Below are 15,225 nucleotides of genomic sequence, written 5' to 3'. Positions count from 1 at the left end.
GCTTTGGCGACTTTTTTGCACATTCTGTGGGAATGTCCGAGGGTGGAGCGATTCTGGCGTGGTGTGCATGAGGTCCTGCGAGCGGTTACGCATGTCGCGCTGTTGCCTGAAGCGAGGAGATGCTTGCTGAATGTGTGGGAACCGACCGATTACTCGGTTCCGCAGACGCGATGGGTGACTCTGGGATATATGATAGCTAAACGTGACATTGCTCAACTGTGGGGATCCCAGAGGCCCCCGGCGGTGTCAGCCTGGAAAGAACACATGGATTGGTGCATGTTCCGAGAAAAGGTGGTGTATGTGGCGCGGGGTAAGCCTGGGGCATGGGTGAAGATATGGGGCCCCTGGAACGCCTACCGCGGGGGTATTTGCGAGCCGCCGTTGTTGCCTCCCACTTCACCAGCTCCATCCCCCTAGTTGACCCCCTTCCCCAGCCCCGGGCACATTGTTCTTCCAGTCCCGGATCTGTTTCCCTTCCCCTCTCTGGATTTCTTTGGATGGTTGGGGTCCCCCACTGGAGGAGCACGTGTCATCATTTTCGATCGCGGGTTGCCTTGCGGGTGTGGTTTTATGTTGTTGTGTTGTATAAAACGAAACCGTATTGTGGGCTCAGAGTCATGTGGCCCACGTTGTTGATACCTCCTGCTTTATCGTCTCTGCAAAGTCAGGTGCCTTATTGTATGTATGTCATTTGCTTCTGTCACTTTAGCGGCCGGCCGGAAGGTTGTAGGCCCATACTTGTATATATTTTAGATTGCAATAAACGGTTTCAACAAAAAAAAAAAAAAAAAAAAGAAAGAGTGGAGCAGTGGCTGATATGCTTTCGTGATACTTGGGAGAGGAAGGAGAGGTGACAGGCAAGGTGTGTCGGATTGCGTGGACTAATACCAAACCCTCCAGTGGAAAAAGTGCTTTGAGGAGGGAGATGACTACAACTCCAGTAAGAAGCACTTAAGTAGGACTTGGAAATAGAAGTCTGTAATTTTAGATTGAGATAACCCATTTATTATAACGGAGTAGAAGTTTCCAGGAGCTGAGGGCTTAAAACAGCTGAGGCAGTGACAGGGTGGAGATATTGAGACTTCACAGACCGACAGATGGGGAAATATTCTCATATTGGAGGATACCTGGCATCTATGAACAGGAAGGGAAGGGTGGTTTGGCAGACTGTTTATTTCAACCTTGTACAGACATGGAGTAAAAAAAGGGGTCAATTCCCCGAGCTCTTCACATCACCAATCAGAATCCAATTCTGGCATTCATGGTTAGATTAGAAAAGTATATATCCTAATTATGGGGCAAGTTCGATCAATTGAACTAATAGGTTACTGAGACAGCTTTTCACGACTTTCCACACTAGAAGCGCGGAGCCCTGAAGATCATTGGCACTGTTGTGGATAAAGTGGGGCCCTGAAAAGGCTCAGCCCAGACCCTAGAAATCTGTCCGCAGAGCGGGGAGGATGGGTGGACCAGTAAGGAATCTGCAGCTAGATATAGTCTCTACCAGATAAGGCGTTACCGAAGAGAAGTAACTTGTTCATTTAATAGAGACTTCTAGCTGCAGATTCCTTACCTTTGAATGGATACCTAAGCAATACCATGCCCGGAGGTGGGTCTGCGGACCAATTTCACACAAGGAAGTCCTGCAGAACCAAATGGGCAAAGTGCCCATCCCTACCAACCTGACTGTCCAGACATTAGTGTTTGGTAAATAAGTGCATAGACTCTTATCTTGCTTTCTGGCAGATGTCCCGGACCGAAAATCTACGTGCTCGCAGCTATAGTTGTGGTTTAAAGAGTTTGCAAGCCTTCAGGAGGTTGCTTCATGTCTTGTAATGTAGAGCACAACCAACCTTGAGACGGTTCGCTTCTGGACCTCCGGACCATTCTTCACACCAACATACCCCACGAAGAGTTGACTGTCCACCTAGAACTCACGTGTGCAGACAAGGTAGAACGACGATGCTCTTTTTGGGTCTAGAGGGTGGTGTCGCTCCTCTTCTTTAGAAGGTTGCGGAGGAGTGAAAAAAATAGGCAGTGTGATGGATTGGCCTACGTGAAAGAGTGACCACTTTAGGTAGAAAGGAGGCATTTTTTAGAAGCACCCCTTTGTCAGGATAGACTGAGAGGAAACTCTCAACTTAGATGTCAAGGCCTGCAGCTCACTCACTCTTTGTGCAGATGCAAGAAGCCTGAGGGGACAGTTGTAGGAGGCTCGAAAGGATCACACACAAAAAAAGTGAGAACTAAATTAAGGTCCCACTAAGGCATTATGAACGGTGAAGAGGGGAAGAGGTGGACAAGACCCTTCAAAAACCCATAGGGAATTAAAAAAAAAGAGGGTTGGTCAGGCAGCTGGAAGAAGGCAGACAGACCAGAGATATATCCCTTAAGGGTGGACAGCGCAGAGCCCTGCTGGGCAAGGGAAAGAATGAAGAGCAAGACTTCGGAAAGAGGACCAGAAAGGTGACCAATGGATTTTCCTGCGCACCATGCCACAAATTATTTTCATCGGCATACGTATATCATCTTGGTAGAGGGCCGCCTACTTGTCAAAATATCATTACAGACTTCGGGGGGTGGAGGTCAAAAGCTGGCAACTGCCACCGCTCAATCGCCACATAAAAAGGCAAAGAGTGGACAGTTTCGGGCGGAAAACCCTCCCCTGCTGCTGCAACAGACGATCCTCTCGAACGAGCAGCCTGAGCAGAGGATTGATGGCCATTCTCAGTAGCTCGGGATACTAAACTCTCCGTGCCCCATCAAGAGCCACAAGATTGACTTGGGCCCAGTCGTTCCTGATCTTCTTAAGAAAACTGAGAAGAAGTGGTATGGGCGGAAAGCCGTACAGGAGGCCTGAGCTCCACTCAAGACGAAAAGCACCTCCGAGTGAGAGCCACCTTAGAAACCTCTGTGCACAAAACTGCCGACATTTCGTGTTCTCGACGGCGGCAAACAGCTATAATCAAGGCTCTTCCCACTGCTGAAAGAGACCTTGCACCACCTCCCGGTGGAGATGCCATTCATGATCTGCTAGGCACCGATAGCTAAGTTCGTCGGCTCTGGCATTCAGGGAACCTGCCAGGTGTTGAGACACCAGAGCTATGCCCTGCTGTTCCAGCCATATCCAGAGGCACAGAGCCTCTTGCCAAATGGTCAATGACCCCACGCTGCCCTGTTTGTTGCACTACCACATGGCGGTGGTGTTGTCTGTGAATACCTGCACTAGCCTTCCTTCGATGGAGGGTAGAAAGGCTTTCAATGCCAGTCAGATCGCATTGGAGCTCAAGCAGGTTGATGTGGAGTCCGGATTCTACCGGAGACCAGTGTCCCCTGGTCTCTACCTCTCCTAGATGGCCACCTATCCCACCCAGGAGTGACACATCTGTAGCTACCATCAGCTCTGGTTGGGGAAGGGAGAGGGGTCTGCTGCTGAACCAATCGTGGTTCGTAAGCCATCACTGCAGGTCCATTGCAGTTCCCTCTAAGATCTGGACCAAGGCATAGAGGTTCCCTGATGGTGTGTCCATCGGATCTTCAGGTCCCACTGCAGTGCCCCCATATGCCATTGGGCATGTGTCACAACCAGGATGCAGGAGGCCATGAGTCCCAAAAGGTCTGCCAAACCAAAATCCAGGATAGAGGCTGAAAGATCGGTATCATAGCCTGAATATCCTGGACTCGCCACTTGGGAGGGTAAGCCCGAAACTGCACTGTGTCCAGAACAGCTCTGATGAAAGGGAGCATCTCAAACTGAGTCAGATGTGACTTCAGCACGTTGCTAGTGAACCCCAGGGAGTGCAGGAGGCTCGCCATAGTCTGGAGGTGGGAGACGACAACCTGGGGCGAACCCGTCTTCTACAGCCAGTCGTTGAGATACAGAAAGACTGGCACCCCTGGTCTTTGCAGATGAGTTGCAACCACCACCATCACCTTGGTGAACACCCGAGGGGCAATGGTAAGGCCAAATCAAACAATAAATTAATCAGCATTTGCAAAGTGCAACTCAGTTACCCCTAAGGGTATCTGGACGTAGTGTCTCAGTTGAAGAGCCAGGTCTTGAGTCTTTTTCTGAAGTCTGCCAGCGAGTGGGACGTATGGAGCTGGAGGGGGAGATCATTGCAGGTCTTGGCTGTGATGTAGGAGAAGGAGCAGTGGGTGCGGCGGATGTGAGATGGGGAGTATGCGAGGGTGAGAAGAGGAGTGTAGGTGTCTAGCAGGTTAGTGGAAGTTCAGTCGATGGTTGAAGTAGGCAGGTTCTAGGTCATTGAGGGCTTTATAGGCGCTTGTGAGAATCTTCAACTGGCATCTTTTCTAGATAGGGAGCCAGTGGAGGTCTCTCAGGTAGGGGGCGATGTGGGTTCGTTTGGAGAAGTCCAAGATGAGTCTGGCTGTAGTGTTCTGTATGGTCTGAAAACTTCTGAGGAGCTTGATGGAGATTCTGGTGTAGAGGACGTTGCGCCATAGTCGAGGCGGCTGGTGACGAGGGCTTGAGTGACGTTCTTTCCCGTGTTGGTTGGGATGTTGAGACAAGTTTAAGGGGCTAATTAGGTGGGTGACACAGGACAACCCATCGGCAGATAGTCAGCTTGTGCACAGCCCGGCCTTTCTTGGTGCCCACATAGCCAACAAAGAGCTGGTCATCCACCCGGAACTGTTGTGTGCGGTTGAGATAAAACGAAAGCGCACGTTTTGGGTCCAGACGGTGGAGCCTCTCCTCTTCTCATGAAGGGTGCGGAGGTGGAAAGAAAGTGGGCAGAGTGACAGTTTGCCCGAGATGAAAGGCAGAAACTACTTTTGGTAGAAAGGAGGGACACAGTTGAAGCACAACGTGGTCCGGATGAATCGCCAGGAAAGGAGGTTTACAAAAAAGAGACTGGAGCTCACTCACCCGCCGAGCGGAGGTGATGGCCACCAGGGAGACAGTTTTCAATGTTAATAACCGCAAAGGACAGTTATGAAGAGACTCAAAGGGAGCGCACATCAAGTATGTGAGAACCAGATTCAAGTCCCATATTAAGCATCACAAAAGGAATAGGAGGGAAAAGGTGAGTAATGGCTTTGAGAAATCTATTAACAACTGGGGACTTGAAAAGAGAGGGCTGATCAGGCAGCCTAAGAAAGGCCGAAAGAGCAGAAAGGTAGCCCTTGATAGTGCCCAGAGCAGAGCCTTGCTGGGCCAAAGAGAGAAGGAATAAAAGGACCTCAGAAAGAGGGGCAAAAAGAGGATCCACAGCTTATTCCGTGCACCATGCCACAAACTTCTTCCACCGGCAGGCGTATACAGTTTTAGTCGAGGGACGCCTGGCTGCCAGAATCACATTACAGACTTCAGGAGGCAAGTCAAATGGAATCAACTGTCGCCGCTCACTCTCCACGCCGCTCACTCTCCACGCAAGGAGGTGGAGGCTGGACATGTTCGGGTGGAGGACCGTCCCCTGTTGCTGCAACAGGAGATCCTCCCGAAGAGGCAGTCGTATAGGGGGATCCACGCTCATACTGAGTAGCTCAGGATACCAAACTCTTCAAGCTCAGTCCGGAGCCACAAGAATGACTTGGGCCCCGTCGCATTTGAATTTCTTCAGCACTCTGGGTAGAAGTGGTATAGGTGGAAAGGCGTACAACAGACCGCAACTCCACTCGCGACAAAAAGAGTCTCCGAGCGAGTGCTGCCTTGGAAACTCGAACGCGCAGAACTGCTGACATTGCGCGTTCTCTTCGGTGGCGAATAGATCCAACCAAGGTTCTCCCCACTGCTGAAAGAGACCTTGTGCCACCTCCGAGTGAAGACGCCATTCGCGATCCAACTTGCACCTGCGGCTGAGTTCGTCCGCCCTGGCGTTCAAAGAGCCTGCCAAGTGTTGAACCGCCAAGGAAATGCCTTGACGTTCCAGCCATGTCCAGAGATGCAGAGCCTCCTGACATAGGGTCCACGACCCCACCCCGCCTTGCTTGTTGCAGTACCACATGGCGGTGGTGTTGTCCGTGAACACCTGCATTACTCTCCCCTTGACAGAGGGAAGGAATGCTTTCAGTGCAAGTAGGATCGCCCTGAGCTCCAAAAGGTTGATATGGAGCTTGGACTCCGCCGGATACCAGAGGCCTCTGATCTCCACCTCTGCCATGTGGCCGCCCCATCCCAGAAGGGACGCGTCCGTCACCACTGTGTTCTCCGGTTGGGGAAGAGAGAGGGATCTGCCGCTGACCCAACGCTGGTCCGTGAGCCACCACTAAAAGTCCTGTGCAGTGCCCTCCGAGATCTGGTTTCCCCGATGCTGCGCTCACTGTAACTTCAGGTCCAACTGCAAAGCCTGCATATGCCACCTGGCATGATTGATGAGCAGGATGCAGGAGGCACGAGGCCCAGCAGCCTCAGGGTCTTCCAGACCGAAACCCGGGACCAGGGCCGAAAGATCGGAATCATAGCACGAATGTCCCGGACTCGCTGTTCGGGAGGATAAACCCGAAACTGCGCCGTATCCAGAACCGCTCCGATGAAGAGGAGCTTCTGAGAGTGAATCAGGTGCGACTTCAGCACATTGATGGAAAACCCCAGCAAATGCAGGAGGTCGGCTGTAGTCTGGAGGTGGTAGACGACTGCCTGGGGCGAGCCCGCCTTTAACAGCCAGTCGTCGAGATAGGAGAAGACTGAAACCCCCGATCTGCGCAGATGAGCTGCGACCACCGCCATCACTTTCGTGAACACCCGAGGGGTGCTGGTAAGGCCGAATGGGAGCACGATGAACTGAAAATGCTCGTGGACTACTGTGAACCGTAGGTAACGCCGGTGGGCCGGCAGGATGGGGATATGAAAATAAGCATCCTGCAAGTCCAACGCTACCAGCCAGTCTTGCGGGTCCAGGGCAGACAAGACCTAAGCAAGCGAAAGCATCTTGAACTTCTCCTTCCGGAGGAAGTGATTGATGTTCCGGAGGTTTAAGATAGGACGCAGGCCCTTGTCCTTCTTTGGAACCAGGAAGTAGTGGGAGTAACAACCACGACCTACTTCTGGCGTTGGAACGTGCTCGATGGCCCCCTTGGCCAAGAGGGCCACAACTTCCTGCTGGAGAAGTGCCAAGTGATCCCCCGACATGCGGTGGCACTGAGGTGGCATGGCTGGAGGAGTACACTCGAAGGGGAGGGAGTAGCCCCTTTGAAGTCTCTGGAGAACCCACCTGTCCAAAGTGATAGTGCGCCAGTGGGGGAGGTGATGGCGATTCCTGCCGCCCACTGGCGTCTGGTGGGCCTGAAACACCGGACTAGGAAGGTTTTGAGGCGGTGATGGCAGGGGCGGTGGTGGACTGACCCGCCCCCTGGCCCCGGGACCCACCACGGCGGGCCCCACGACAGCGAATGCGCTGAGGTTGCGGTTGCGTTGGCCGGCGGTTCTGAAAGGAACGCGGTTGGGCGCCTCGACCCTGACCTCAAAAAGTGCAAAAAGCAGTCCCCGAGGGAGCGTGTGTGGTGGCGAGACCCAAGGACTGGGCCGTAGTAGGAGAGTCCTTGAAGCGTTCCAAGGTGCTATCCGCCTCGACACCAAAGAGGAGTGTGCCATCAAAGGGCATGTCCAACAGAGTGTTCTGGACATCCCCGGAAAAGCCAGTAGTTCGGAGCCAAGCGTAACGGCGGAGCGTCACCGTTGTGGAAAGAGCCCTGCCGAGGGAGTCGGCCATGTCAAGTCCACAACAGATAGTGAATTTGGCAGATCTCTCCCCTCGGTAATAGCCTGGGAGAGCACCGCCCGAGCTTCCACAGGGCACTGAGGCAGCACCTGTGCTACGGTGTCCCACATAGAATGTGAGTAGCGGCCCAATAGGCACTCAGTATTCACAGCCCTTAATCCGGAACTGGCAGAAGTGAAAATCTTGTTGCCAAATTGCTTCTGTTTCTTAGATTCCTTGTCCGGAGGAGCAGAAGAGAATGCGCTCGGAGAGGCAGAGGCCTGGCCAACCAAACTCTGAGGCGTTGGGTGTTGTGTGAAAAAACTGGGGTTGCCAGGCGCCGGGCGATGGCGGCGTGCTACACCCTTATCCACAGGAACCCCTGTGTTAGGCGTGTTCCAGGTGCTTACCAGGATGTCAGTAAGGGCGTTGTTGAAGGGCAGCACCGGCTCCGCGGAGGACGACGCTGGCAGCAGCACCTCAGTCAGGAGATTGGTCCCGATAGGCACAGAAGGGAGCTCGAGGTTAAGAGCCTCAGCCGCCCTTTGCGACACAACAGAAAAAATCCCAACCTCCTCCGTTAGCCACGGAAGAAGGGGACAGGGTACCAGGGTGTGGAGAGAAATCCAGATCGCCTGGACCTTTTATATCACCCACCCAGTCCGGTTCATCCTCACATTGAGCTGCAAGAGGGTCCTCAGACCCCTCCCAGTACTCCCTTTCATCCGCCGGCTCTGGAAGAGACCGGTAAGGAAGAGATGCCTGGGGAAATGGGAAAAACTCCCCACCTGGAATTGGAATCAGGAGGTAGTAGACCAATCCAGGATCAATGCAGTCTGGCACCGCCGATGCCGGAGCCGGTGGCGCCGCAGGGGATCGTGCCAGCGTAGCGGGGCCAAAGGCGGCGGCACGGGGGCAGAACCCCCCAACAGGCCCGAAGGCGCTCCGGATGGACCCGATGGGGCGAACAAACGGCCCATGGCTGACAGGAAGACCTGTATTTCCTCCGAAGTCGCGTGCGGGCCCAGGAAGGGCAGGTAGGCCGCAGGCAACAACGGAGGCTCCATCAGAGCCGCAGAGGAGTGACCGCCCGCCCCCTCCACCGCGTCCCATGACCGGTGAGGGGTAGACGAAGAGCGACGTCGCTTCTTGGACTTCTTATGGCGCCGTGACTTACCTGTCCCCGAATCTGACAAGCGATGGTGTCAGCTTCGCGACCGGTCCCTCGACCTCCCAAGGGAACAGGACCTCGAGCGCGCGGAACCGATTGTCGGACCTCCAACAACTTTTGGGAATGCTCCCGCAAAGCTTTCAGCACCATGGCCCGACAATCACGGCCCGCCTCGGGGTAATGGGCGTGCCCCAAGCTGAAGAGACACACGTCATGCGGTTCTGCCACCGACATATTCCGACGGCAGGCCCTACAGGACTTAAACCCGGGCATCCCTACTGAACCAGGAGTCGAGTACTCGACAAAACAAGAGAAACAAGTTCTCAAAAACCAAGTTAAAATATTAACTAGGGGTACCACTCTCTGCGCTTGCTGGCGTGGAAAAAGAAAGAACTGACGTCAGCGCGCGTGGGCGCGTCTAAGTAGCTCCAACAACGTCATTTTGGCGGATACGATGCCAGCGACGTACGCAGAGCCGTATGACAACACCTACCGACGCACAGGGGTACTGCTGATGAAAAACTTTCCGGATCCAGTCTGACGCCTGGGGATATTCTAAGGTAAGGAATCTATCACTAACGTGTCTCTTTCAGAGGTAGAAGTACATTAAATATGCCAATTGGATATAAGCAAATGTTACCATATTTAGAGACGAGAGCACAAGCACTTTAGCATTGGTTAGCAGTGGTAAAGTGTATGGAGTCCTAAGGCCAGCAAAAACGAGGTCAGGAAAAATGGAGGAGGAAGGCAAAAAGTTTGGGGGAAGACTGCCCGAGGCTGACAGGTTTAACAGCAACTCTTCGTGACCTGTATATGCCAGGTGTGGACCACAGTAATGAGAGAGGGCCAGAACCCTGAAGCAGTGTGAGACAGTTAACCATAGGAGGTTGCTATCTCTGGAAGCAGAGTATCGACTCAACGACCTGCTGCTGGACTTAGGAAGACTTACCGTATGACCGGAGGAGCACTGTGGATGCCTCCTGCTTCACATACAGCATCCAGACATCTGCTCACTGCTGAGCCACTGAGAAGACTGATTACCGTGCTGCCAGGTCTCAGGGGGGAACTTTCTTTGACTGAATTGATATAGAATGGGGACAGTTTGACTTTTAAAAAGTTCTTGCGGAGCTTCTAAGACTTGTACTCACTGGCGGAGCCTAGCCTGTAAACGGGGAATAACTGCCATCCTTATGAAAGAAAGTGGGACTCAAGATCTTACCCTAAAAATGCTAGAGTGCCAGCCTTATGAGGACTGTGTATACTTTTTGTGGTGTAACACCTTTCACTTTGTGTTTGTATCTGGTTGGATATTAATTTATTGAGGTTCGTGAGCATGTTTTGAGGCTTGTTTCCAAGTAAACCTTGCGTTTACACCCCCCACAAACTGGACTCACCCAGGCCACCACTGAGAGTCAAGTGCTGAAGGAGTATTTGGTCCAGTTGCTCAGAGCCTATAGTAGGTCGGGACCCTGAACATCAGGAGTAAAAGACCTCAACCCCCCCACAGTTGTGCCCAGTAGCTCTAGTCTGACCCATGGCCCTCTGAATAGGGTTCCGACAGCTAGAGAGGTCTTTTTTAAAAACTGGACTAAAAATAATATTTGATAAATTACAATAATATATTTTATATATTTATAAACATTTAATTTGATTTGATTTATGCATTTATAAAGCGCAAGGTCACTTCGGCAGGAGCATCTTGGCGCTATGCGGAGGTAAACAGAAGATTTGGACCATTATTTAATTTGATGAGCTAATGTGCTGTAACATTTTATTTTATTAGTTCTAGGTTAATAATAATGTTAAATTAATGCACATTTTTATTTTACATTAAAATGCTTACTATGTTGTTTAAAAAAAAAAAAGAATAAACATCATTCTTCCTTATACTTTCTCACTGGGAGATTTCCGAATTCATGTGAAAAAGTATGCACTTTACAATCGAAAATTCTTTATGTCTCCACCCTCTGATTTTTGCAGGTGGGGACATTCATTTCTTAATGTAGGTATAAAACTGCAATCGGAAACATAATCAATGAAAAGGGGTAGACTCAGACCAAGGTGCAAGAGTAAATTTACATATGAGTATATCTTCATGAGTAAATTTACCTTTGTGAATAGAACCCTCGCTCTTTTTTTATTGTTTTCTCCAAAAACACAATATGCAAAAGGTTGCTATTTGAGGAAGAAAGAGAGAACAGACTTAACACTAAGCAATGCCAGGGAAGTCAAATGCGTGATAAATTGAAAGTACAATTAAAATGTATCTAAAGAGTAAGCAGCAGTCCCTTTTCATAGCAAAACCGGAAAAACAAATCATTCATATATTTCGCTCCGACAAAATGTAGTGCTCTAAACAGTGTCTCAAGAAGCACATTAAAATAGACACAGGTTTAACTGAGGATTTGTATAGTAAGAGACATTTCTCAGGATAATGATAAAGCTTTACATTAAATGTCTGACCTAAACGAATAATTTCTCACAACAGCGTTTACACAGTCCAGACATAACCCCTCTGTTCTGACTGGCTATCACCCAAAGTTACATCCAAACATTATTGTTAAAAAAAGTAAAAAATAAAAATATGGCAGTTCTTTCATGAGACTAGGTCAGTCACAGGCCGTATGTGAGCACTGTTAGCAGATTCCTGCTACTCAACAAATATAATTTATATTCCAGTTATATTAACATGCCACTCGGTAAACAAACCTTGTAAGAAGCGCTCTGAACTGTCACGGTCCATGTCTAGCACAAGATGGCGGATGTCAAGTCAAAGAAAGGTATGAAAAGATTTAAATTATATGCCCTGGCAAGGGAGCAATGCCTCAGCGGGATAACAGACAAAATGCCAGTTAAAATTGTGAGAGGGAGTTCATATTTCTACCTCAAGACCAGAGTAAAATGCCAAAAAAAACATTTTCATGTTTGAATCTATCTAATGTAATTACTTGCGAATTCACTTTCAATTCTATATAACTGATTTTTCCTGAGGGAATATTCTTTTTCAACCACAAACTAGACATTATGCCCTTCTAGGCTTTTAACAATTTTAAATGTGTGGTTTGTTATTAATGTGTTATTGGTGTGCATACAAAAAACACCAGATGTACTTCTATCTCTTCTTACCTTTTATGTCTCAGGGGAAGGGGGATGGGGCGAAAAAAAGCATGAACCAATTTTAAACTAAAGCACCATTAATTAAAAGAAAATTTAATTAGAACCATTATTACAATGCCATGCTGTTTCTCGACGCACTTATCTGTGAACTAGGTGATGCTTTTGACGAAGGTGTCCAGCAAATGTGCTGAACTAAAATATCCTACCTGGGACTCTCCAGGAACCGTTGTGATCTCTGCTGTGCAGCAACATACAAAGACACCGCAGTTGCCAGCAGCTCATTTTTCTCTTGTTCTGTCAAACTGTGCCCTGGTTTGAAAATGAAAAAGAAAGTCGTGTGCGTCAAGACAAAAGGATCATCTTTTGACCTCAACACCAAACAATGCCTTATGCCAAAAACAGTCATCACCTTAATCACATTTCACTTCAACACCGCAGTACACACAACAATTATCCATAAAAATGTAACTTGAAACACTAAGATGCATGTGCATACGGAAAGAAAAATACATACGAGGCGATTATCATGTTTAGAGATGCAATTTATTAGCTGTTTTTTTTGTTTTTTTACACAAATGACTCGGGCGAGCCTTGTACTTATATCGCCCTTTTTATATAAGGAGGATCTAACATTGCTATTCCTACCCTTTAGCGATACTTTTAAAATAAAATCATCTAACTCAGTTTCGGGCTGTATCAGCATCCAGAAAAAAACAAGTGTGTTGAAAAACATAGCCTGAAACAAACGCACAGACCCCTGTTCCATTTAAAAAAAAAAGAAAATACAAAGCCCATCACCAGCATTTACTTGCTGGGGACTGCACTTGGGCACTGTTTACTGTTTCAAAATTATGCTTTTTAGGTCTCGACTAGCGAAGGCTGCGCTTGCGCAGTCTCGCTCGCGAGATTTAATGTTTTAGAAGTGGGGCTTTAACCCACCCCTCTTCTTCCCTCTTCTCCATTGGCTGGCCTCTTAAATGCTGGTCAGCCATTGGAGAAGAGCTTTGTCTCTCCAAAGAAGCCCCGTCTTTTTCGGATTCGGGGGCGTGTTTTTTACTTTCTTTCACTCCTCTGGAATGTAAACATTCCAGCCAATGGCAAGAGGAGAGAAAGAAAAACACGCCCCCGAATCCGAAAACGCCGCTGCGTTTCTCCGAGGCATTTCTGCTTGACCTCGGAGAAAGGTGGTGGTGTTAATGGCGTCCTCTCCCCCTGCTCTCAGCTCCCGTGTTCGGCTGCTGCTCTGGTCTCCTCCCCCCTGTCCTCTCAGGCTGGCGCCGAAGTGATTAGAACTTTGTGGAGCGCTATTTTCAAAACATCTGGTAGGTGGGAGGTTGGCCTGAGACCGGCACGCACAAATGTCTTAGAGGCTGCGTTACAGTGAGGGGCAGCTAACTACCAAGAGGCCTGGCTTGGTGCCTGAAACACGTACGGCACTCGAGCCTTTTCAGCACATCGCCAATTCAGATTACAAAGCCTGCTGTGCCGATGTTATACAGTCGCGGAAAACCACATTCCATTTACATTAACAGTCAGCTTTGGCTCGAACTTTATCCACGGCATTTACAAGACCTTAGTACTCCTGGGAACTAAAGCTTCCCAATGCAAGCTACACTGCTACGCAGCTGGGACGGAAGACATGCAGGAAGTAACATACTCTTGGTGTACGAGCCGGGTGGCTTTCGGCAACGGAAATCGTCACAGAAGCTGCTTTGGGGCGGAGCTGTTAGTCCGTTTAGCCTAAGGCCGCCTTCTGGTGATTTTGATCACGTGCTGCGATTCTGTTCACACTATCAGCGAGCCGATTCAGACAGACAGGCTGAAAGAGAGGCTGGTCAAGTCCTGATGCAAAGCAGCGGGGAGTCCATCTGAAGGAAGGAGATTTGCTGTACTACAGTGGAAATTTCTGAAGCAGGGTGGAAATTTCTGAAGCAGGGTACGTACACGTCACAATACTCAGCCAATAAACAACTGACATGCGTTTATTAGGCCAGTGGCGAGCCACTGCACAGCTTCAAAGGCCTCGTGTCCAATGAATGACCAACAATAACTCTTCTTTCTCCAATCATATAAGGGGTTCCCTAACCAATACAAGGTATGCACACTTTCCGATGACTAATCCGATATGTTTGTTCTTATATGATTGGTTGTGAGTACCTTGGTGTCCCCAAAGCTGCGGTTCTTCGCTCTCCTGTGAATACGAACAGAAGACGTCTGTGAAAGGAGTATTACCGGAAAATTAATTCCAGTCTCAAATAAAGGGCTGTCGAGTTACAGAGGGTGGGAGACCTATTATTAGGGTGCAAACCTTGCAGGGTTTCCATGTGACTGTTAAGAGCAAGGTGAGACTTTAAGTAGGGGGTGCCAGATTGCTGAAATACAGTATACTGTATGTCATGATGACTCTGGTGTTTAATGTTCTTCCTAGAGAGAGATCGGAGTTTTGTCTAGTGGAAGCTTTGACTCCTGGAAAGGTAGCACATAGGGTTAATGTGCCTTCAGCAAAGAACATGTACCATGCAGATCACAAAGTGCACATAATGTAAATAGGTCAGTGGGCTACTGCGTGTGTGTGTGTGTAGGTGGCTCTATTTGTGTGTGGATTGCTCTATGTGAGTGGCTCTGTGGGTGGCTCTGTGTGTGTGGGTGGCTTTGTGTTGGGCTCTGTGTGGGTGCAAATGCAATAGGTCTCGCATTTGAGAGTGATTCAGCTATTGACATTGTAAATAACAATGCCGTTTCTTTAAATGTTTGAAAAACAAAAATATAAACAAAAATAATGTCATGAGCAATGCCATTAGCTCTAACTTTAACAATGCCGAGACCATTGCATTGCAAATGCTTGTTTTTTTATATGCATAGGGGGTCCAGCTCCCTTCGCTGCACTTACAAGCAGCTGCAAAAGCAGAAAAAGACTAGGCTCCTTTCCATAAATTGCACAAAGGAAGGGCAGAAGACCTGATCACAGAATGCACTTAAAGACTGTTTTCAAAAGGAAGCTAAAATACAGCCGAAAAAGATTCTCAGACTGCTTTCTATATACAACAAGCAATGTCAAAGAATATGTCTGGCGTTGGCAGCCACCCTTTTGTCTTGTTTTGTCATGGTTTTAGCAAAACCTGTTGGGGAAGCTGCAGAGCCCTCCTCAATCTTAAAAACTGAAAACAACAACATTGGATAAAAGCAAAAAGATTTCGTAGGTTCTCCCAAATAAAAAATAAAATAAAAAATAATCAACAAGAAAAAAATCGCACACTGCCATAGCAGTACCCGGCA

General features: G+C 49.0%; 1 protein-coding gene across 1 annotated transcript in view; it reads right to left on the bottom strand.

Annotated features, from left to right (window-relative positions):
* Positions 1 to 15,225, bottom strand: part of PCCA (propionyl-CoA carboxylase subunit alpha) — a 2,516,110-nt gene that overhangs the window by 1,048,374 nt on the left and 1,452,511 nt on the right. The window contains exon 18 of the mRNA XM_085622263.1: positions 12,156 to 12,258. Coding sequence (XP_085478389.1) covers positions 12,156 to 12,258 — 103 coding nt within the window. The remainder of the gene's footprint in view (positions 1 to 12,155; positions 12,259 to 15,225) is intronic.

The sequence above is a fragment of the Triturus cristatus genome, chromosome 8, assembly GCF_964204655.1.
Source record: "Triturus cristatus chromosome 8, aTriCri1.1, whole genome shotgun sequence".
Classification (NCBI taxonomy): domain Eukaryota; kingdom Metazoa; phylum Chordata; class Amphibia; order Caudata; family Salamandridae; genus Triturus; species Triturus cristatus.
Note: the sequence above shows the minus strand (reverse complement) of the source record. Positions and strands in the feature narration are given on the sequence as shown.